The sequence below is a fragment of the Phallusia mammillata genome, chromosome 2 (assembly GCF_965637545.1).
Source record: "Phallusia mammillata chromosome 2, kaPhaMamm4.hap1.1, whole genome shotgun sequence".
NCBI classification, from domain to species: domain Eukaryota; kingdom Metazoa; phylum Chordata; class Ascidiacea; order Phlebobranchia; family Ascidiidae; genus Phallusia; species Phallusia mammillata.
In genome coordinates, this window is record NC_137253.1 from 25,230,849 (window position 1) to 25,253,204 (window position 22,356).

The window sequence follows — 22,356 nt, forward strand, 5'->3', positions numbered from 1 at the left end:
TCAGTAGCGTTAGCTCCGCACTACAAGCAGTGAAAATTTGTAATTACGACAAACAGAATTTAAATCTGACAAAAACTAGTCATTTTTCTTTAATAATCTTAATCTAAAATATCCATAAGTCTATGACAAACTGCAAAATAACCGTTATAGGTTAAACATTATCGACCATGTACACCTTAAACAGGTTTTGTCAAAATGAGACAATGCCTAAAACAACTAAATTGTAATCAGGGTTTTTCACAACAACAACAAAAAATCTATTCTTGCACTAAGACAGAGATGTGAGTGTGGACGACCTCGTTAGTAACTTCGGCACGATTAATGTCATTGTCATGTTCCTTCAAGCCTTAACTTTATCCCAAATTTGAAACATGATTTATGCACATCAAGATTTAACTTGAATTGAGACCCTAATAATTGTAATACGGTTTTCCCAGGCGTATATTTATCCAAAATACTAAAACGGCATTAGGACAACAATTTTATTGGAACAACTGCATTTTACTTTTTATTTCTCCATTACTGCATGCAACAAAAACACATAATAGACAAAGGCAGTATCACGTCAAACCTGGAGATCTTTTAAATCGATGTTAATTGTTTGTCTATCTGCCGCCAAACTAAATCATCTCAAACACAGGCCAACTCAACTATTTTGTGTTCACGACGTTCACGTTTTGTCAACAATGACGTATTGCGCTGCGTCGACACTTCAAGTACAAAACATTACATCCAGACCATGGCAGTATTGTTTCGTAACTACTACCCAACAAAGACCTTTTGTGCGGTCTTAAAGCCCCCAAGGGCCCTTTAAATTCAATGTGAGGAATGTTTAAAAAAAGATATGCAAGTATGCGTTCCAAATGGGAAGATTAAACAATTCCGTCGTGAACAACAACAATGGAATATTACAAGAAAAAGGATATCATATTCAGGCAATTCTAGGAGAAGGAAGCTACTCGAAAGTAAAAGCCGCAATATGGAAAAAACCAGGAGCTTCCAATTCAGTTCCAGTGGCCCTAAAAATTATCAACAAAACAACCGCTCCGCAGGACTTTTTACAGAAGTTTTGGCCGCGCGAACGTGATATTATGGGAATTATGGATCATGAAAATGTCATCAAAATGTATGAAGTTTTCTCTGATGAACATAAAATTTTTATGTCCATTGAGCGAGCTGCCCACGGAGACCTACTGGAGTACATCAAATTAAAAGGACCTCTTTGTGAGTTCGATACGCACAAACTTTTTACCGAAATGTGCGCTGGCGTTAAATACCTTCACGATATGGAGGTTATTCACAGGGATCTTAAGTGCGAAAACATTCTCTTGACCGCAGACTATCATGCGAAAATTGCAGATTTCGGGTTCGCGCGGAAACTGGACGCACAGGACAGGAGTAGAACGTTTTGTGGGAGCGCGGCTTACGCTGCCCCAGAAATTCTTCGCGGAACACCTTACCAGGGGCCGGTGGCGGACGTATGGAGTTTGGGTGTTATTCTCTTCATCATGGCATGTAGCGTCATGCCATTTCGAGATTCAAGCATTAGGCAGCTTCTTCGCGATCAGCAAACTACACCACAGTTCCCAAAGGGAAAGGATTTAGGCCCAATGTATCGGAAACTGATTGGAAAAATTCTCTGCTACGACCTCAGTAAGCGTTATACGTTGACAAACATTTTGAACGATGGGTGGATGGTTTCTTCGCCAAAGTCATTACTAAAAACTTCCATAAGTGCAACTGATTCAGGAATTGGAAGTGACAGGTCGAGCTCCTCTACTATCACCACAACATGAATCTGAAGCGACTACAGCAGACTGACGTAACGCTGTTTTTCGAAAGCTAGCGTAAACTAACAATAAAAAAAAACTTAACGCCGAAACTCTACATGAAACTGGGTGTTGAAAGAAATTGTCAACAAAACACGTCTGCGCAAGTTTCTAAAAACACCATAAACTGGTTGTTTTTGCTGTACCCAGTGGTGGGATCCAGCCGGTTCGCACCGGTTCTATAGAACCGCGAAATTTCATGAGATCAGCGAACCGGTTAGCATTACTGGTTACTGTCAATGGAAATATGACTTTTTGTAACAAAACCGGCTGAAAAATATGACTTTTGTGATAGAACCGGTTGACAAAAATTTTTAATCCCACCACTGGCTGTACCAAAACATTTGTCGTGATCTTGAGTTCGAAAAAGGCAGAAACGAAAGGGAAATAGGAATGAATGTCTTTAAAATGTTTTGTGAATTTAAAGTACTTGACCTGGCTCATGAACAGTTATAAAGTGTTTTTGGAGAAATTAATTTCAATTTTTAGGTGGTTTTATGGACGTGATCACAGAATCGCTGTCTCGTTGCAGCAGAAGAGTGCTCTTCAACCGGCTGCACTGTACCTATGTGAGCCTGCTTATTGCAAATATTGTTGCGACAGTAATGTGAATTATGAAGCACACAACCTGGAGTGAAACAATGCAGCAACAAGTCAGCCACTAAATCAACATCATATACGCACTTTTAATTCCCTGTCCCTATAGGATAGAAATAATATAATCACTTGGCCAAGATACTAATTTGTACGTTGTGAGCACGTTTTCTTTTTGATTTGCCGTGAAGGCCAGAGTCTGATAAATTGCTTGTTTTGCTAGTACACAAAAAGAATACGGACCAATTTCACCTCTCACTGTATAATCGATTTACCTGACCTGCAGCATGTTTTTGTATTTTTCATCTAATTCCAACTTCCAGTCAACTTATGTGTGTAGACTGTAGACTTTCCCGTTTTCATACCTAGCGTCTATACCAGTGGTTCTCGACCTTTTTTCTTTCGTGGCCCATTTTTGTTGCACAAAAATGCTGTGGCCCAGTAAACTTTTATACAAGAAAAAAAACAACTATAAAATAGGTTAAAAAAAACAACTTGAAAAAATATTTTAAACCGATTTAATTATTTCTTCCACCGTGCATTAGCGGGATGCTTGCTGCTGAACATCACGCACATGCAGAAGTTCAAAATAAAAAGAGTACTTTCCCCAAAACCAGTGGCTCTGCTTTCCCTTCTTTTAATCAAGCACTTTTAATTATGACCGAGTAATTGGAAAGTTGATATGCTGCTATTATCTGGCTTTATTGTAATCACAAAGCAGTTTATTACATCATAAACATAAAGTGTTGCAGAAACTCAAAGTAACTTATGTCGTAAATAGAATAATTGAAATAAATTTACTTCCCTTTTTAATTCGTCCCCAAGCCATTATTCTTGTAAAATTGAGTAGGCCTATAGTGGCACAAATGAAAGTAAATTCTTAAAAAAAACTTTTTCTTATTGGTCTGTGGCCCACCTAAAATGCTTCCATGGCCCACTGTTTGAGAACCGCTGGTCGATACAGTGACACAAGTATATCTTTTACTTTGAAGCTTGTATTGGCAAACTTGCATGGCCTATGTATCATCCTCACCACCACATAAAACTAAACGTCAAGATTAGAGAAAACACCTGACCAATACTGACTGAAGCCTTAAATAAACGAATGCATATCCCAAAAACCATTGGAGATAAATTGTATATTGTACACTTCTGCGATTTTCCTTTTGTAGTTATCAGTACATTTTGTCAAAGTTTGTTTGAGAGATAGCGTTAAATTGTTTCGAATTTTTACATTTTTAGTAACAAAGACTTGCAAATTTGTACGAGCCAAATCTTTCTAGTACCAGCAATAAACGAAGGCCGGCATTGTCACTTCGCCCGGTAATGCCCGCAAACAAATCAGGCATAGGTTCATATTCTAGAAACTTATTTTGCTTCTACGTCTCAGCATGATGGTACAACCGGTTTCTCTACGTGTTACTGTCATTTACATTGTTTGATTTCCGCGAAGTTGGCGTCAATTTCTTCTGGGGCATAATTTTTAAAATCGCTTCCTTCCAACTTTTTGTTTCACGATAGGCAAGAAGAATTTCAAACACTGAATACATGGGTTGTTTTAGGTACATAAGATTTGGTAAATAAGTCCGAAAATTTATCCTGATAATAATCTAATTACCATGATTGACAGTAAGAACCCTCCGTGTTTTGATGTCGATATTTTCCTCCAGGGGTAAACGTGCAGTGACGATTCCGTTTTCGTCGGCAAGCCTTTGACACAAACCCTTTAACAAAGATACATCCATGTTAAAAGTTACAAATGGCAACTCCGGTTTATGAAACGGCCGTCTAGTGCCCCCAATTGTCAAATAAAATTGCAACATACCCGCGTGGTGGTGCCAGATATCTTGTTGAAAACATTTTACACCTTTGTATGTCAATTGTCATTTACAAGTATCAATATACACATCTATTTATGTGATTTACATACCTTGTATATATCAAAATACACATTTATTTATGTGATTTACAAACCCTAAGGCTATGTTGACAGGGATGCAGTCTTTAACACACAAATTTACTTTTTGGTGGTTGTGATCCACCAGTCCACCAATTACATACACAATTCCTGGTTTAAATTCCTCCAGAACATTTTCTGATTCCGCTGTAAGGTAAGTAATTTTGTCTTTAGGAAAGGATTCCAGGGGAGCTTTATCAAAGTGAACATCCCAATTTTTGTACGAAGGATCAAGTGAAGAACCAAGGCGCTCCTCAAGCCCGCATATGTGATACTGCAAAAGCACTTAATTCTGTCGTATAGTTTTACCAAAATGTCATTTTTCAGGCAACTAAATCACAGGGTTACCAAAGCTAATAATTAGGACGAACGGTTTGGTATTCACACATTTATAACAAAACATCTAAAATCCTGGTAGATAATTATACATAGTGGAATAGCACTTCTCAACCAGGGTGCACCACAACACCCAGGAGGGCAGGAGTGCTATTGTTTTCCTAAAAAAAACTAAGACTAAAGGTGTGAAAGTAGCATTGCCGGTATGATATCATATGTACTACCATTTTAATATCTATGTCCAATTGAAAAATTTCATATTGTTTTAGGTTTTTGTTCATATCTCTATACTGCTTCCAAAATGTCGGTAATTTTTACATTAATTAAGGGATGCTTAAAAAAGCAGTCGTTACAATGCACAAGAAAAAGAAGGTGATGAGCACTGTAGCAAATTATTTTAAATAGTGGATTTTTTTACCTGAACAGGGTGAGTAGACCTTCTGTTTTCCTTATAACACCAGGCAATTTGTTTTCCCAACTTTTGTATGTCCCTGTTTGTCATTAATTTATCAAAACTTAGATCAACCGCAATGTGACAAAGTAGATGAAAGTCTTCGACAGTGGTGATGGTTTCAAATTTTGGTCTTTTTCGTCCTTCAGCAATATTTTTCTCTTTGTGTTTAACTTTTCTCTTTTTTCGTAAAGCCCTTTGAAGTAGTTGTTAGGTACTGTATATACACATGTTAGGTACTGTATATACATCATTAAAAACATTAACTTGGGCAAGTTTTACAGCAACAAAACTGGCTAGACCACATGTATTATGGGCTAGGCTGAACGCTATAATTTTGCCTAGGTTGTTATTTTCAACAGCAATACAACCAGTATATTTGGAATTGTAAGAACAAGTTCAATCATAAACTTACATACTTTCTGGCATCTGCAGTTTCGAGCCACTTGATTTGTTTGTTAATTTTCTTCTTTTGATTTTTTGAAACCTTCTCATTACCAAGCATATCCTTTAATTCTGTCATGGTCATTTCTAAAATAAATAGGATTTTAATCATATGAAATAAATTACAAATACACCACTTACTAACTTCGATAATTATGGTCCATCAATATACCATCATCAGATGATTTACCATCAGTGCTGTTTGTGTCGTTTTCAGACACAGCATGCATCATTTTGTTAGCAGTGAAAAGTTTCTACCAACATATAGAATTGCTTGAAACTTTGCTGCTGAATTATAAGATTAATAGAAAGCAGTGATCCCCAAAATTATTTTTCAAAAGAAATCATACAATTTAATCAAAAACATAACTGGCAGATAACTTGTGTATGAAGAATACATTATACAGACATTTCAACAAAGAAGGCATAAAACAAGTTAGTTGTTGATGTAGCCATGGTGTAAGGTGCAACTTGTTGTACCAAAATAGAAGATATTTAGGTCTAGTCAGTTTTGTTCCAATGTTTAACAACATGTTGTAACGTGCAGTTTGCAAATAAATTGGGTGTAGTGTATGCTTGACAAATGTTTGGGAACATGTAGCAACAAAACAATTTAGCTTTAACCTTGAGTTGAGCTGAGAGTTTGTTAACCTTACAAAACATGAAACGCTGCTCGTCTCACGTATCACCCATTATTTTAGCAAACACACGTGTCCTTAACATATGGCACCATCGTAAAAATGATAAACAAAACAGGACCACATCCGTTCACATGACTGACCTTGAAGCGTTTCAGAACAGAACGACGAAAAAAAATTAGAAATCCGAAAAGCGTACGTGCGCATTCGATAAAATGTTTTAAAACTTCACGGCTTCCAGTAAACCAGCCGAAACAAAGACCAAATCAATACCACCAAAACTTTTTTTGGAAAAAGGTGGGTAAGTTCTTACCGTTATCCTGAAACCAAACGTGATGAGTCAACATGAAGCCACGCTCTGCCCATTCTCATCCAACGAACGTGAATGGGGACTGCGGAGTACTGATTGACCGAGAGTAAACCCGGCGCGTCTGCCCTTTAGTAACCCCATTGCGAAAGACCGGTCGGCCAGATGATGGCACCACGTCTCAGGATATAACCGGCAGATTTTGTCACGGCAAAACACATTTCAGTTACAATTGTACCAAAAGCATTCTCAGCCTTAAGCACTTAGATTTTTATGAGAGTTTGCGATGGAACATATATCAATAGCTGGCCTCTCCGGGCGTTTTCCCGAGTCGGAAAACGTTGAAGAATTTTGGAAAAACTTGCTCGCCGGAAAGGATTTGGTGACCGAAGACGAGCGAAGATGGAAGCCAGGTAGGCCTAAGTTCCTTTATTTTAATTTTATTAAATCCAAATAAGAATAAATTGCTTTGTTTTTCGAAGCATTTGTAATAACTTTCTTTACAATTTGCAACGTCTTTTCACTAATGTGCGATGTTTATTAAATTTAAAACGCCTGTAGCCCACCATTTAAATGCACTTGCAACCAAAACCTTAAAATGTTTTTGTACGTAATTTTCATCACGTTAGTGTAAAAGTAACAACTGCAAACGCATTATAGCGCTTCCGATTGCGTAGGTATATATTTTGCTCGTTTAGGCTATGTACAAACCTGCCGACGTAGGCCAACTGCATCAGGCCAAACGAATGATGCTTAATGCTAGCGTAAAGCAATTATATATACAGGCGACAGAAGACATGCTAATCGACTGGTACAATTGTTTATGAGAAAAGTTCAAAAAGTAGCACATTTAAAACTGAATCCTTCCATTAGTGTCTAGGCCTACGTAACCCAGCACACAGGCCTGCAGCACATAGGCTAAGCAATGAAATCCACATGTCTTGTACAGAATCAATTACAAAACAACGTACAGCCTAACAATATATAGCCTATTAGGTTTGTGGGGTTTACCGAAACGCAATGGAAAACTAAAGGAGCTGGACAAATTCGACGCATCGTTTTTTGAAGTTCACCCAAAACAAGCGAACAACATGGATCCACAACTTCGAATACTACTTGAGGTTTCGTTTGAAGCGATTGTTGACGCAGGTTGGCAAGGAGTGTTGTGTATGACAGGACATTTAGTTGTAAATAATGATGTTAATTACATTCAGAATGGGTACAAATAGCTGTCTTATATCACGCTTAAGAATCGTTTCTGTTTTGGTGCTTTGACAGATAGTACTATACAGTGTTTTGTTTTCAAGATGTGGTCAAAGACTTGTTTTTGACAATTATTCTGAGTACATCATAAGTTTCATAAGCCGCCATGGCATGTAAAAACATGCAAAAATGTGTGACACAAGAAACGGTTTTCACAGCGTGCACCACTTACGTCACTTGATGTCATGAATTTTTTACCAGCTGGTCAATGGCCAAATTTCATAACTTGGCCGAACGGTCTGGCGCGCCTGACCCATATACAGAAATAAAAAACCCTGATCGGGATTCGTCCCCGGGAGAGTCCTGGGTTCGAACGCCGTGAAAAAAAAAAATTTCATAAACCAACAAGCACTATTTTGACTGACTTATCGGTTTTGGGAATCGAAACTGGTCTTATTAGCAACCAATCAATTCATTACTGCTGTAACATACACTATTGGTTTTAAGGTTTGAATCCCAGCAAGTTAGCTGGAAGTAGAACCGGGGTATGGATTGGCGTCAGCGGTTCTGAGGCGCGTGAGGTTTTGGCTGCGGACCACGAAACTACAGAAGGTTACGCAATGACTGGTTGCTGTACTTCGATGTTTGCCAACCGCCTCAGTTACTTCTACGATCTGAAAGGTTCGTGAAATTTGAACTAAATAGGCAAAACATCAAGGGAAATTCCAATGCAGAAATACTTGTGGCTTGTTAAATGTAGTTTTTATCCTACAGAGCCTTGCGTATAACCTGAATTAAAACAACCTTTATTTGGCATTTGTTTTTCTGACCAGGTCCTAGCATGTCAGTGGACACGGCTTGTTCGTCAAGCCTTCTTGCTTTGCAAATGGCTTTTCAATCAATTCGAGATGGTCACTGTGACGCTGCAATTGTTGGTGGAGCTAATTTGGTTCTCAAGCCACAAAGCTCTCTCCAGTTTCAACGTCTCAACATGCTTTCACCCGATGGGGCATGCAAGTCCTTTGACATAAAGGGCAATGGGTAGGTCAAAGTTGTAACTAAAATTTTATGGGTGTGAAACTTCTCCTATGTTATTAATTTGTTAAGATACGTGCGATCGGAAGCAATAGCGGTGGTATACGTCACCAAGAAGAGCGCTGCCCCCTGGACTTATTGTGACGTCATCAATGCCAAGACTAACACTGACGGAAGGAAAAAGGAAGGAATTACATTTCCCTCGGGTACCTAGGTTAAAGTGCAAAGTTTATGTCGTTAAATGGTTTCTATTTACACAATTCAAACTGATGCTCCGTTGTTTTTTAAACAAATAATATATTTGCAGGATATCAGCAAGGGATGCTGCTGCGAGAAACCTACAATGAATGTGGCTTGGACCCAAAGGATGTGAGTTACGTGGAAGCACATGGTACGGGCACAAAGGTAAAACAAAATATAACTTTGTGTTTTTTTGCAATTTTGAAATGTTTACGAACCTCTAACAGGCGGGAGATCCCCAGGAGCTAAACGCGATCGACGAGGTCATGACCCCTGGTAGGACGACGCCTCTTTTGATCGGCTCCGTGAAGTCGAATATGGGCCACAGCGAACCCGCTAGTGGTCTTTGTGCTGTTGTCAAGTGTGCTGTAGCAATGTGGAAAAAGGTGCTTCCCCCAAATCTCCATTTCGAGGAACCAAATCCATCGATTAGCGGTAAGCTGATTCAAATAAACATTAAACACCTGAATTAAACCTTTACCATTTTCTCGTTTTAGGTCTTATTGACAAATTGAAAGTTGTCACGAAGCCCACTTCTCTCCCTCAAAACGCCCTGATAGGCATCAACTCGTTCGGGTTTGGCGGCAGCAACGTACATGTGATTTTGAGATGCGCTTCAGATTCAACTTATTACACCCCAAAGCCTGTTTTGGATTTGCCAATACTACATCTCTTCACAGCCCGCACAGAACAAGGAATAACTGGTAGGAATGATCTATTTTTCATGAATTTGACACAAAGCTAATAGCACATCTTTTATTGCTGTTTGGCATCTTAGACATGACGTCTTACCACCAAGCATTGAAGTTCCAACAGTCCCGTAAGCCATCTGACATATCTCCTGCATTTCATCCATATCGTGGTTACGTCATTAATGACTGGTCGTCACTTGCGTCACATCAACGAACAACGAGCGACAAAGAAGTGTGGTTTATTTGTTCCGGTGAGTAATATTTGTAAAGGGGGTATATTGCCCCAAATTTTAAATTATAAAATCTTTAAGCCCTTTCTTAAAATATGTGGGTGGTTTATTTTATCACCGAAACAAGCCTCACAAAAAGTAATCCTTCGAACCGGAGTCGAACCAGTGACCTATGGATTTCTGAGGCTTGCAACCACTACAGTCCACCGCTCTACCAACTGAGCTATCGAAGGATCTATTGTAACCCGGTTTAAACCAACATATCAACACCAATGCATACCCACTTAAGCCGCGCAGTTTAAACTGGGATCCTCATTTATTCAGGAAATTAAAACAACCAGCCGTTAGTCTGTTTTGCAAGCGTGCTTTCGGACGCTATCATGCTTTCCGCATTGACTTTCCGTAGTGGTTATTTTAAACGCTACAAAGGGTATTTTAAATCAAGTGAGCCATATTTTATTATATTTGCTTTAGTAAATGTACTCATTTTTTTGTTTACTGATGGCATGTGTTCAGGAATGGGGAGTCAATGGAAAGGAATGGGCATAGACTTACTTCGTATGCCGGTGTTTTCCAAAGCGATCAAAAAATGCACCAGCGCCCTAAAGGAATACAACTTAAATGTCTGCAACTTGCTTCTAACCGCTGACGACACAACATACGACAATCCTATCATGGCCTTTGTGAGCTTGGCCGCAACCCAAGTAAATAATATATTGGCCAGATTTTTTCTAGTTGTGACATATTTAACCATTAAAGAACAAATACATATAGACATGGCGGGATAAACAGTAAAAAGGTTGGGATGTCATTTTGATAATAAACCTGGTATTTGCTGTGAAAAGACATGGATATTTTTATAGCTGATGCAATGTTTACCACAAAACGATTTGATTTAGGTTGGCCTTATCGACGTTTTGAAATCACTTGGAGTAAGCCCGTCTGGTATCATCGGTCACTCGGTGGGCGAGTTGGCTTGCAGCTACGCTGACGGTTGCTTGACCCTGGAGCAGACCATAAAGGCTGCTTATGTGAGAGGAAGATGCATTAAGGAAGCAAAACTGCCTCCGGGAGCCATGGCTGCTGTTGGTAAATACCTCACAATTAAAGTTTTCTTATGTTGATCTTGTAAACGGAATGTTTAATAATAATATGTACACAATCATGTTGTGGTCGTTGTCGAAGAATAGGCCTGACAATTAAGTTTTGCAAAATGTTTGTTATTCTCAGAGTTAAGTTAAAACAAGTGTTATAATCCATTTAATACCTCTTTCATCAAAATACGCAATCTATTCAGCATACAATACAAAGTACTACCATTATAGTTTATGTCAAATCTTAAAACAACCAAGTAGCTCCTACTTGACTGTTGTTCTTGCTTTGATTGCCGAACATTGAACTGTAACTAACTCTGTACATTGTATGTAGGACTTACCTGGGCTCAGTGCCTTGACCAATGTCCACCAGGTGTCGCACCAGCGTGCCACAATTCTCACGATTCCGTCACGATCACTGGCCATGAACAGGCAGTGAAAGATTTCGTGAGCCAACTGCAGGAGAAAAAAGTTTTTGCCAAACTCGTAAAAACGGGAGGAGTTGCTTTTCATTCCACATTCATGCGTGAGGTCTATCCAAGTTTTATAGAGGAGCTCAAAAAGGTGGTGATTTCAAAACGTTTGTGCCGTTTGCTTGAAAAGTTATCAATAAAATTAAACGGCTCAACTTGAAAAATTCACGAAATGTCGATAAATCATATTTGCATAATTATAAACGACTTATTTGTTGTGACGGATTAAACTATTGTGACGGAAGTGTCGAGTGCTTTTCGAATGCTTACATTAAGTATGTTTAAACTTGTTACCATTGCAATTTTTTTTTTGAAATCAGGTATGATTTTTCTCAGATTATTCCTGAACCAAAGCCCCGATCATCACGCTGGATTTCTACTTCAGTTTCAAAGAATCTTCCAGAACACCCACGAGAGTTGGAGCTTGCTGCCCTCACCTGTTCGGCCGAGTACCATGCCAACAATCTATGCAACCCGGTCATGTTTCACGATGCTGTTCAACAGATACCTGAAAACGTTGTAACTGTTGAGGTGTCACCACACGGTCTAATGCAGGTACGAAAAACTTTTGCATTTTCTAAATGAAAAAACGATCCTTCGAACCGGATTCGAACCAGTGACCTATGGATTTCTGAGGCGTTAATCCCACTACAGTCCACCGCTCTACCAACTGAGCTATCGAAGGATGTGCTGGATTATGGTCGAAACCAGCATTACCAAGCAAATGCATACCCACGTGATGCATCCAAAATAAAGTTTGTCCTCAATTATTCCGGGAATTTTTCCATATTTTAATGTGCTCATCATGCGAACAGCCGTAAAAAGATTTTTTTTCTTTGAACCAATCACATGGTCTAAGGCAGGTACTAAAATTTCAGCTTAGCACTTTCTGATTAAATCAATCCTAGCGTTGGTTTGACTTGCGGTTTGACACAGATTTTGTCAATTGTATCCAGTTTGGTGTTTGTTTCCTCTTTCTAACTCGGTGGTTTGCCTATGAAAACCTGACAAAAACAATCCTTCGAACCGGATTCGAACCAGTGACCTGTGGATTTCTGAGGCGTTAATCCCACTACAGTCCACCGCTCTACCAACTGAGCTATCGAAGGATGTATTGGTGTGCGGTAGAAACCAGCATTACCAACAAATGCATACCCACATGATGCGCCCAAAAAAAGTTTATCCTTAATTATTCCGGGAATTTTAACCTCTTGTGAAATATTAGCTTCAAAAAACCCAGGATCTGATTTTTAGGATCTGGTATGCTCCGTATGCGAGCAGTCGTATAATGTACATTTCGTTTTTTGCTTCAAACCAGTCTAAAACTCAAGTTCATTACTTCTTCAGGCGATTCTAAAGCGCTCACTTCCGCCATCTTGTGAGCGTGTGGCGCTGGCTGACCGAAAGGAATCGGACGGGATTATAACTTTGTTCAAAGCACTGGGTAAGCTACATACTTGTGGTGTTGACTTGGATACTCACACGGTTCACTGCACCGCAATGTCACGTGACGAATTCGTGGGCAGTCACGTGGATTGGAATCACGAGCAATCTTGGTTTGTCCCTTCCGTCGATAACTTTCTGACGTCAATGTCTGGTGGACAGATGCTGAACGACGTGATTAAAATCGGTAATTTTTTAACATCTGAACTGTCTAACTTTTTGCTCTCATTAGTACAGGCTATTGAAAAGGTATCATTGCCTTATTTTCAACACTTAAATCCTACATTGTCTTGTCTTTGAGCTTGCAAATTTATCGATAGTCAGCATAGTTGAACAACTAAGGTGAACATGTATGCAGTATAACGCATATGATTTATAGTAGAACAAGTGGACATAAGAATGATTGTTCATTATGTGCCTGTTCGAATACGAATCAGTTTTTTAAACTTGTACAAGTTCATAACATTTTTTACCCAGACACGTCACAGGACTCAAAAGACGCGTATATGTGCGGTCACGTGATCGATGGCAGGGCACTGCTACCAGCAACTGCGCATCTTGTGTTTGCCTGGCAGACACTTGCTAGAAACCTTCAAGTTGCGATCGAAGACCTTCCGATTCGTTTCAACGACGTTTCAATCCACAGAGCAACTGTTCTACCTGAGTCAGGTATCTTATTGAGTTTCTGCTGATATTTTTGTAGTTAGTTTTAGTTTATTGATCTGCTGGTTAGTCATCGCATTGAAGTAGATTTCGTAGGTTTTCGCATTGTAATTGAAACACAATATTCCCTAAACCCCTCGTTAAAACCATGTGTAACGAAAATGTCTGTTTCAAAAAATTCAAGACTAGCCATAAAATTATTGCGATGTTATTCACATGTAATGACACTGACCGACACCATTCTAAAGTGATTTTGTTTCATATCCTTGTAACGGACATATGGTGTTTTTAAATAGGTAAACTCGAACTGCTCGTGCAACTGGTGCCAGCTTCGAACGAGTTCCGTATATCAGAGGGAGGAAAACTCGCTGCATCCGGAAAGATCTCGATGCTACAGGAGGAAATTGCATCCTGTCCTGTGGCCGTGGAAAATGGCGAGAAGTTTCTAGAGCGCAACGAGATCTATCGCAAGCTGAGGCTGGCAGGCTACCAATACAAGGGAAAGTTTCAGGCATTAAAGCAAGCCAACCAGTCAGGTAGTTAATGTTTTGCGCTTCCCGATACCATGTAGGCATTGCAAACTAAATCTGTATTCGATAACACATGTGAAAATGTAAACAAATTTAACTGATTGCGTATAGGTCGTTTCGGTTCTATTACCTTCGACGGCAACTACGTCACTTTTTTGGACGCCACCCTGCAGCTGAGTATTCTACAAGCACGCGACCAAACACTTAAACTTCCGACCCGGATTCGCGAAGTTAAAATTCGACCCATCACCAGTACTGAATCTTCTTGCGAACTTCCAGCAGAGGTTTACAGGTAGTTAATTTTGCGTTTACTTTTGAATGTAACCTGGCGACAAGTTGGAATTAATTCTGTTTTAGAATCCTTGACAAAACTATTGTGAGCACACACGTGGAAATTGCGGGCCTGCATGTAACCAGTGCACCAAAACGGGGACAAACTCATCAACCTCTGCTGCAGAAGCAAGTTTTCGTCCCGAATGTCGAGGATAACTTATCCGACGGCGACGACCAAATTGCGCGTTACAAGGCGGCCACGTGGTCGTTCTTGACTCACAGCGCACACAAGCTCAACAAGAAACTGGCCGAAGTTAATTTGGGCAACGGAATCAATGGATATCATCAGGAGCCTGATACAAATAAGATTTTAAATTCTAACCCCTCTTATCACTTTCTCCGGCTTATGAAGGATTTGATTGATGCTACTGAAGGTAAATTTATTTTAAAGCGTTTTTTAGCATATATTTAACGTTTTTTAATCCTAGATCGTGCTGAACTCCTACGTTCCCGTCTCCCATTGCTGAACTCTGACCCTCTGGTTAATTACTGCGTGGCAGTCCCGGATGTGCTGACGTCAGTGGTCGATATTGTCAGTGAGAATGTTGGTCACGCCATCGAAGCCGCTGTCCTTGCTAAATACGTCATTGACATAAAACAAGGTGATTTATCGGTCAAACTCAAAAAACACAGTTCTCACTGTATATTGATGTAAATTGAAGCGCATTTTCTTTTCAGATTTTTCTCATCAAATTCGAAAACATTTTGACTCGGTCCCAAACCTTGTTGTGGAATTCACGCAGCTGGTCCCTCCGGGGTGCACTGACGAGAGTGAAGACGCATCGGTAACTTGGGACCCCGCCTCTGACACGCCCCCACCACCTGAACTCCACAAAAAGAACTTGCTCATATTGAACAATCCATTTTCGTCTGGTTAGAATCGTTTTCCTACATTTTTAGCTTGATTGTGCACCCTTAAATGTTAATGACAACCCAAAGACAATTTCGTGAATAAAGGTTGGATATCACATACATGGCGCAAATATATCACGTTTTAAAGTGCGAAATCCTGTATGCTAAGAGAACGATAGCATCATAAAATAAATAATCCATACACCCATGTGCGGAGAAATGGTTATATTACAATTAATCAGCTACAGGAAAACACTTAACCAACGTTTTGTTAATATCACTACAACTGAATTTTGAAAACTTATTTCAGGTTTGGACCAAGCAAAGAAGGTAATGGAGAACTTCGCTTCATGCATGAAGTCGAGCAAAGGATTCTTACTTTTTCACCAAAACACGAGGGGTAACCCTTGTCACGTGATAATAGACGAGCTCTTGAAAACGGCAAACGCAACTCATTCTTCTTACTACCCCACAACAGAAGAGGTAAACAAAAAAATAGCTCAAATTATCTTCGGTCGAAAAAAAATGTAACGCTCTTTGTTTGTGCAGGTTAATGACGTTCTGAAGGAAAATAACCTGGACATTGTTGCTAGAAAAAGCGACAGAACTTTGGGAAGTGACCTTGTATTGTGTCGTGCAGGATCCATGTCAGTAGTAACATCGACAGATGAAATGATTATACCCATGCATGATAACTTCAGTTGGGTGGAAAAACTGAAGGTGTGTTTTAATCCAATATTGCTTAAGCCTTGTCATGTCACGCTATTGTTTTAGCCACAACATTATATAACAGCCTTTTAAAACATTTCATTTAATTTCAATACAAAATGGTTATTTCTGTCTTATTAAAAAAAAAACGTTAAGTAAATTTCTGTCTTATTAAAAAAAAAACGTTAAGTAAATTTGATTTTCTAGTTGTTAAATGTTTGCTCCAAGGTCGTGCAGTAATTTTCTCATATTTCAGAAACGCCTTTCCTCCGATACTGGCATTGTTTGGCTCAAAAGCGATTACAGTGACAGTGGTTTAATCGGGATGTTCAACTGTTTGCGCAAGGAACCAAATGGCAACAAAGTTAGGTTAGTTACACACCAAAACACTCTGCGTTGACAAAAATATAAATTCACGCTTCAGCCAACTGGCAGATTATTCAAGCTTTTTTAATTTGTAAAGGTGCATATTTAATACCAATCTTGATGTTGATCAACCGTTGCCAAGCGATATCGCTGACGTCATGCAGCGCGACTTGGCCATCAACGTGTACAGTAACGGACAATGGGGAACTTATCGTCACCTCACTATTACACAAAGCGAAAAGGTATATATTATGACGCAACGGCGTTGGTTTTGTGAATAAAATTGTAACGCCATTGTCGCCAGGTTGACTCGTCTCGGGGTTACGTTAGCGCAATGACCAAAGGTGACCTCGCCAGCTTGCAGTGGATCGCACAGGATTGTGTTAAGGTGAACAGCCCCAGTCGGGAATATCGGGTCGCATTTTCGGCCCTTAACTTTCGTGACATCATGCTCGCATCGGGAAAGCTTCCGTCAGACGCTATACCCGGAAATTCACGCAAATTTTCAACTCTCTTGGGCTTGGAGTTCAGCGGATATGGCTCTGATGCCGAAAGAATTATGGGTATGGTTCCGGCCGAGGGACTAGCCACGCACGTGACTACCGACCCCAAATTTACATGGAAGGTTCCAGAATCTTGGTACGTTTGTTCATTGTAACCATAACTTAAACCCTGCACCAAATCCCTTTTGTTCGAGAACTGGCATCGATGTTTACTCGCCTTCCAAGCTTTCCTTCTTTAAACAGTAATACTTTTACACTTTACACTTTACACTTTACACAGGACGATGAGTGAAGCCGCAACGGTCCCTGTGGTATACGCAACTGCTTATTATGCACTGCTTGTCCGTGGAAGACTTCGCAAAGGGAACACAGTGCTGATCCACAGTGGTGCAGGAGGAGTGGGCCAAGCGGCCATTTCTATCGCGCTCAGTCATGCCTGTCGCGTGTTCACCACTGTTTCCACGCAAGAAAAGCGGGAATATCTTATGTCGAGGTTTCCTAAACTGGACAAGTCGTGTTTCGCGAATTCGCGTGACACCACCTTCGAAGATCACGTGATGAAGCAAACCAACGGCGAGGGTGAGAACCGAATGCCGTTGGAGATATATGTATCTATACTTAAACACTTCGGTTTTATTTTACAACTATTTTGCATTTGGCAGGTGTTGATATCGTACTAAATAGTCTTTCCGAGGAAAAGCTGGAAGCGAGTTTGCGCTGCGTCGCTAAACATGGCAGGTTTCTGGAAATCGGAAAATTTGATCTAGCTCAAAACTCAAAACTAGGTAACTCTATTTTACCGGTGCCTTTTCAAGCACATATTTTATAGTTGAAATAATAATTTACGTTCAGGTATGTCCATCTTTCTTCGCAACATCTCTTTTCACGGGATCCTACTCGACTCACTATTTGACGGCGACACTCCTGACTGGCTGGAGACAGCTAACCACGTGACCAGTGGAATTCAAAGCGGTGTGGTTCGACCTCTTGACACAACCGTCTTCCAAAAGTGTGTACTTATTTAACTTGATTCTAATCCGTTTTTAAATTCCTAAATCTTTGCAGGACTGAAGTGGAATCGGCGTTTCGCTTTATGGCTCAAGGGAAACACATCGGAAAAGTTATGATTCAGGTTGAAAGTCAAGGTTGTAACGCGGTTTCAAGTGTTGTCAGGTAACGATGCCGCCCTATAGTGTAGAGCAAATTTGCCTGGATTTTTGTCAACGTTTACTTTCGCTCTTACAGAACATCATGCGACCCCAATCTAACTTACATCGTAACGGGAGGCCTTGGAGGATTCGGTTTGGAGCTTTGCAATTGGCTGATTGAACGCGGCGCTCGACACCTTGTCGTGACCACGCGTTCGGGTGTGTATAAAGTATAACTAACATTTAAAAGTTGTATTCATACAAATAACAGCCTTGACCTTTTTTGACAACTTTATTTGGCGTCTTTCTAAAGACCGAGTACTAATTTATAACAAAGTATTGCTGTTCCAGCAGGTTTTTTGTAAACAATCGACGTTTCGACGTCCTATACAAGACGCCTTCATCAGGATAATGACATAGCTTGCAAAACAAAATTCTTATAAAGCGACAAAATGCAAAACACACACACATTTTTGTGATGAGACATTTTTGTGATGAGTGTGTGTTTTGCATTTTGTCGCTTTATAAGAATTTTGTTTTGCAAGCTATGTCATTATCCTGATGAAGGCGTCTTGTATAGGACGTCGGAACGTCGATTGTTTACAAAAATCTGCTGGAAGAGCAATACTTTGTTATATATTATGCCTGGCAGCAATAGCCTATTTCGAGTACTAATTTTGTTTTAAATATTTTTAGGTGTCAAAACGGCCTACCAGCATCAATATATCACCGGGTGGCGCTCGCAGGGCGTTGAGGTCACTGTCAGTCGCGGTGACGTCAGCGAATCTGAGGGTGCTGCAGAATTACTGAACAACAAGGTTGGAGGAATCTTTCACCTTGCAATGGTCTTGAAGGATGCTCTGCTGCAAAATCAGACGCAAGAATCGTTTGAAGCTGTTTCACGGCCGAAATGCAATGGTGTCCACAACTTAGACAGGTGTGTGATGTAAATGTTTTGTAAACAAAAGAGAATGTCAGATTTTTTATGAAGCATGTTATGTAATGTAGAGTAGTTGTGATTATATTAAGACATTGTTGTGTCACGAGTTCATGCTTTAACTAGTGATGGCACAGGTTTAGTTATAGGTTTGGATAATAAAATGATTATACCTGTTGTGCTACCTTAAAAGCTATTTTGTTCCCAATATAAACATACGCCATGTTGGGACGCACGTGTTTATGTTGCTTAACAACCTGGTTTTTGCTTTCCTGCTCTCATTTTGCCATTTCTATTTGCGTTAAATTCGCAAGGGACCTAAATTATTTTACCACGTCCATTGCCCTTTAGACTTTCAAGAGAAGTTTGCAGCAACTTGCGTTGGTTTGTCGTGTTTTCCTCCGTTGTAAGTGGAAGAGGAAACGCCGGTCAGACCAACTACGGCTTGGCCAACTCATATATGGAAAGAGTCTGCGAACGTAGAAAGCAAGAAGGATTTCCTGCGTTGGCCATACAGTGGGGAGCGATTGGTGATGTGGGCGTTGCTGTGGAAACCATTGGCAGCGACGTGATTGGTGGAACCGTGCTCCAATCGATGGCTTCATGTTTAAACGTTAGTGCAGTGGTTCCCAACCTTTCGTGGACCATGGCCCCCTTAAAGTAACTTTTTGGCCTCGTGGCCCCCTTAAAGTTACCTTGTAGGACCTGTGCCCCCCTTAAAATGTAGCTAGCAATCTCGCGTTGGAATGCGGTATTAATGTTGGCCCTAAACAGGTCTAATAGAGTAAATGAGCATGATAAACCTCACTATAAACAAATAGTATGTGAAATAGTCGATTAAATTTGGGAACAAAGGTAAAGTGAAAATGACTTTTAGTGGGCGTTTCTTGTGAATCTACGCCCGTGCCCCCCCGGAACACAGCTCGTGGCCCCCCTGGCTGGCCATGGGCCCTGGTTGGGAACCACTGCGTTAGTGTAATTAGTATTGTGTTGGCCCGTGCAGTTTTTAATACCTAACTTAACTAAAAAGTTAAAACGTTTTTTTTTTTGAATGGATGAATAAAACTATTTACGGATTTTGTTTTAGACACTCGATCAGTTTTTGTCTCAAACTGATGACGTTGTGGTATCGAGTATCGTTCCTGCCCCGAAAAAACAGAGTGCAAAACATGATGACGGAAACTCAACGTCACTAATTAGTGCGATAGCAAACATCATTGGAATACAGGTAAATCATTGGTATAACAAAGAAATATTTATTTTAGTGCCTACATGCGCGAAGACAGCCAATGGAATAAAAAAACATACAATATTGTGTGAAATGATTATAGTTTTTTACAAGCACCAAATGTTCATTGCATAACTCTTCACCGAAGTTTACAACTTTTTTTACAGGATATCGGCAAAATTGATAAAACCAGCACATTCTCAAGTCTTGGTCTCGATTCGCTCATGGCAATCGAAATCGCACAAAAAATGGAAAGGGACTTCGGCATCGCCATGGGAACTGATGACGTTCAACAACTGACGTTTGCCAAGCTTGAACAAATGTCCAGCTGCGAAGGGAAGGAAAACGAGGCGACAACTACACCTGATGACGTCACAAGACACGTCATGGATGACATCATGCTTACCAGCACGACTCCTACCATCTCACCACTTAATCAAGTCGCCTATGACATTTCAACTTCCATTATATTTGTTCATCCATTAGCAGGGTCGTCGTCAGTGTACCGTGACATTGCGTCACGCCTGAGCGCCCCTGCCATCGGGATAAATTGTTCGTTTAATGCGCCCTTGACCTCGATCAGTGATCTTGCAAGTTTCTACGTGACTTCGTTACCGGCCCAAAAATCATACAGGATCGTTGGATATTCATTCGGCGCTTGTGTCGCCCTCGAGATGGCGCTAAAGATCTTTAAAAACGGCGGTGACGTCACTTTGCTGTTGATTGACGGTTCTCATTCCTATGTTTCCGAAAGAGTTCAAGTAAGTAGTTTTTACCAAAACGTTATAATTAAAACTAAACCGTAACCGTATCATATATTTTCTAAGGCTCATCACAACGCCCTTCATGACGAAGATGTGCAAGAAACGACTGTCATTGCCTCTTTTCTTCATGATATCAATCCGAATCTGGACGTGCATAAACTTCACAACAAACTGGCTTCTGCCAAAAACACAGATGATAAATTAGAGGAAGCCGAAACGTTTCTTAGACCAAACTACCCTAAAATCGAAACGTAAGTCGATATAGTGATCCTTTGATTTGACTTATAAGAACAACGTTTTACCAAAAATCCAAAAATTTTCGAGTTTTGTTTTGCAATGCACAACTAGTTTATTAATAAAATAATGACCCAAACAGCCTTAAAAAGCGACATGCTATATTTGGGGTTTTTGTCATTAAACTTTTGAACAGATTCGTGTATAGTGTTAAAACTAGTTTGTTTTCTCAATAGATCCGAATTAAAACAAGTTGTGTCATCTTACCACCAATGCCTTCGTCTCGGACTCAGTCACGTGATGAAAACTCGTTACCCTGGAAACATAACCCTTGTCAAGCAGAAGCAGTCTGCATCACGTGACTACGGACTGAGTGACGTATGCGACGGCGAAATTCGCGTCATCGAGCTTGATGCCGATCACAGCGGAATCATCCACGGCAACCACGCCGAGAAGATTGCTGATGTCATAGCGACTATGACATAATAAATTGGATTGACTATGACGTTATGGTAGTGGTGTTATGAAACATGTTGGAGCATAACTACCGGTTGCAATTGTACTGCTTGTTGTATATGTGTGTGCAATGCTTTTATAAATACATTTCATTCCTGCAGAACACGGTTACTGATCATTGTAAAACCCAAACTATCAATCTTTAAGGCTCATCGGTTGAGCTAGTAACACCATACCTTACGGCAAATCCACAATTAGCTAAATTTCGATAGCTGACACCAGGATGCGAATTTTTACATAGCAGCCAAAGAGGCGTAGCGTTAAGAAGTGGGTTTTGAAAATACTAAGTTTTGAAGTTAGTTTTATTGTATTTAGAATGCTAATAGCCTACCTTATACCCCACCTCAAATAGCTCTAGCCATCAGCATTTTAAGTAATATGTTGGTTTAAATAGGTTTTGGTGACTATTGTGCCATCGGCTTTTAACTACATTTGGGCCTGCCTTGAGGTATGGTGGATTGCTGGTAGCAGGTTTTGCGAGCTAAATGTGTTACGTTTCATAAACACGACTTCCTTGACACCCAACCTCGTTTTGTGAACAACAGAGAACATATTGCCACGAAGTGAACCCGGAATGTGTCATTTAGTATAACCTTTAGCGAAAGGAG

General features: G+C 40.1%; 3 protein-coding genes and 3 non-coding genes across 8 annotated transcripts; 2 read left to right on the plus strand and 4 right to left on the minus strand.

The window, feature by feature from the left end:
* The first annotated feature begins 700 nt into the window (after positions 1 to 700).
* LOC145213565 (testis-specific serine/threonine-protein kinase 1-like) lies at positions 701 to 2,722 on the plus strand. Its single transcript, XM_080081895.1, has one exon. The coding sequence runs from the start codon at positions 864 to 866 to the stop codon at positions 1,794 to 1,796; it is 933 nt and encodes a 310-aa protein (XP_079938021.1). The 5' UTR covers positions 701 to 863; the 3' UTR covers positions 1,797 to 2,722.
* Positions 2,723 to 3,542: 820 nt separating this feature from the next.
* LOC145213566 (tRNA methyltransferase 10 homolog A-like) lies at positions 3,543 to 6,670 on the minus strand. Of its 3 annotated transcripts, none has more exons than XM_080081896.1 (7): positions 6,563 to 6,670; positions 5,757 to 5,865; positions 5,587 to 5,698; positions 5,135 to 5,363; positions 4,445 to 4,654; positions 4,042 to 4,147; positions 3,543 to 3,963 (listed from the first exon to the last, which is right to left on the minus strand). In XM_080081896.1, the coding sequence occupies exons 2-7, from the start codon at positions 5,842 to 5,844 to the stop codon at positions 3,836 to 3,838; spliced, it is 873 nt and encodes a 290-aa protein (XP_079938022.1). In that variant the 5' UTR covers positions 5,845 to 5,865; positions 6,563 to 6,670; the 3' UTR covers positions 3,543 to 3,835. The 3 variants fall into 3 exon arrangements, with proteins under 3 accessions (XP_079938022.1, XP_079938023.1, XP_079938024.1); XM_080081897.1 differs by lacking the exon at positions 6,563 to 6,670 and adding an exon at positions 6,393 to 6,545; XM_080081898.1 differs by lacking the exon at positions 6,563 to 6,670 and having other exon boundaries at positions 5,583 to 5,698; positions 5,757 to 5,823.
* A 30-nt stretch (positions 6,671 to 6,700) lies between these two features.
* On the plus strand, positions 6,701 to 21,851 carry LOC145213561 (fatty acid synthase-like). The gene is made up of 36 exons (XM_080081889.1): positions 6,701 to 6,969; positions 7,553 to 7,705; positions 8,267 to 8,440; positions 8,593 to 8,800; positions 8,867 to 9,000; positions 9,102 to 9,199; positions 9,262 to 9,469; positions 9,532 to 9,738; positions 9,813 to 9,977; positions 10,473 to 10,660; positions 10,856 to 11,045; positions 11,385 to 11,614; positions 11,860 to 12,078; positions 12,871 to 13,153; positions 13,444 to 13,635; positions 13,926 to 14,165; positions 14,271 to 14,451; positions 14,517 to 14,866; positions 14,921 to 15,094; positions 15,171 to 15,365; positions 15,655 to 15,827; positions 15,894 to 16,064; positions 16,309 to 16,421; positions 16,516 to 16,660; positions 16,723 to 17,057; positions 17,202 to 17,500; positions 17,584 to 17,706; positions 17,774 to 17,930; positions 17,987 to 18,094; positions 18,167 to 18,288; positions 18,766 to 19,006; positions 19,358 to 19,619; positions 20,094 to 20,234; positions 20,402 to 20,995; positions 21,062 to 21,249; positions 21,469 to 21,851. Exons 1-36 carry the CDS (start codon positions 6,843 to 6,845, stop codon positions 21,716 to 21,718), a joined length of 7,338 nt encoding a protein of 2,445 aa, XP_079938015.1. The 5' UTR covers positions 6,701 to 6,842; the 3' UTR covers positions 21,719 to 21,851.
* On the minus strand, positions 10,099 to 10,189 carry Trnay-gua (transfer RNA tyrosine (anticodon GUA)). Its single transcript is given in 2 exon segments — positions 10,099 to 10,134; positions 10,153 to 10,189. It is a non-coding gene; the product is annotated as a tRNA-Tyr (tRNA).
* Trnay-gua (transfer RNA tyrosine (anticodon GUA)) lies at positions 12,117 to 12,208 on the minus strand. The gene is given in 2 exon segments: positions 12,117 to 12,152; positions 12,172 to 12,208. It is a non-coding gene; the product is annotated as a tRNA-Tyr (tRNA).
* Positions 12,541 to 12,632, minus strand: Trnay-gua (transfer RNA tyrosine (anticodon GUA)). Its single transcript is given in 2 exon segments — positions 12,541 to 12,576; positions 12,596 to 12,632. It is a non-coding gene; the product is annotated as a tRNA-Tyr (tRNA).
* Positions 21,852 to 22,356: the final 505 nt, after the last annotated feature.

Bases quoted from the DNA above. Each gene is read 5' to 3' on its own strand.
- LOC145213561 (XM_080081889.1), top strand. From the start codon at position 6,843: ATGGAACATATATCAATAGCTGGCCTCTCCGGGCGTTTTCCCGAGTCG. The intron at 7,706-8,266 runs GTTGGCAAGGAG...ATTGGTTTTAAG, and splicing joins TGAAGCGATTGTTGACGCAG to GTTTGAATCCCAGCAAGTTA. The intron at 13,636-13,925 runs GTATCTTATTGA...GTTTTTAAATAG, and splicing joins AACTGTTCTACCTGAGTCAG to GTAAACTCGAACTGCTCGTG.
- LOC145213565 (XM_080081895.1), top strand. From the start codon at position 864: ATGGGAAGATTAAACAATTCCGTCGTGAACAACAACAATGGAATATTA.
- LOC145213566 (XM_080081896.1), bottom strand. From the start codon at position 5,844: ATGATGCATGCTGTGTCTGAAAACGACACAAACAGCACTGATGGTAAA. The intron at 5,699-5,756 runs GTTAGTAAGTGG...TATTTATTTTAG, and splicing joins GATGGACCATAATTATCGAA to AAATGACCATGACAGAATTA. The intron at 3,964-4,041 runs GTAATTAGATTA...CCATGTATTCAG, and splicing joins GGTTCTTACTGTCAATCATG to TGTTTGAAATTCTTCTTGCC.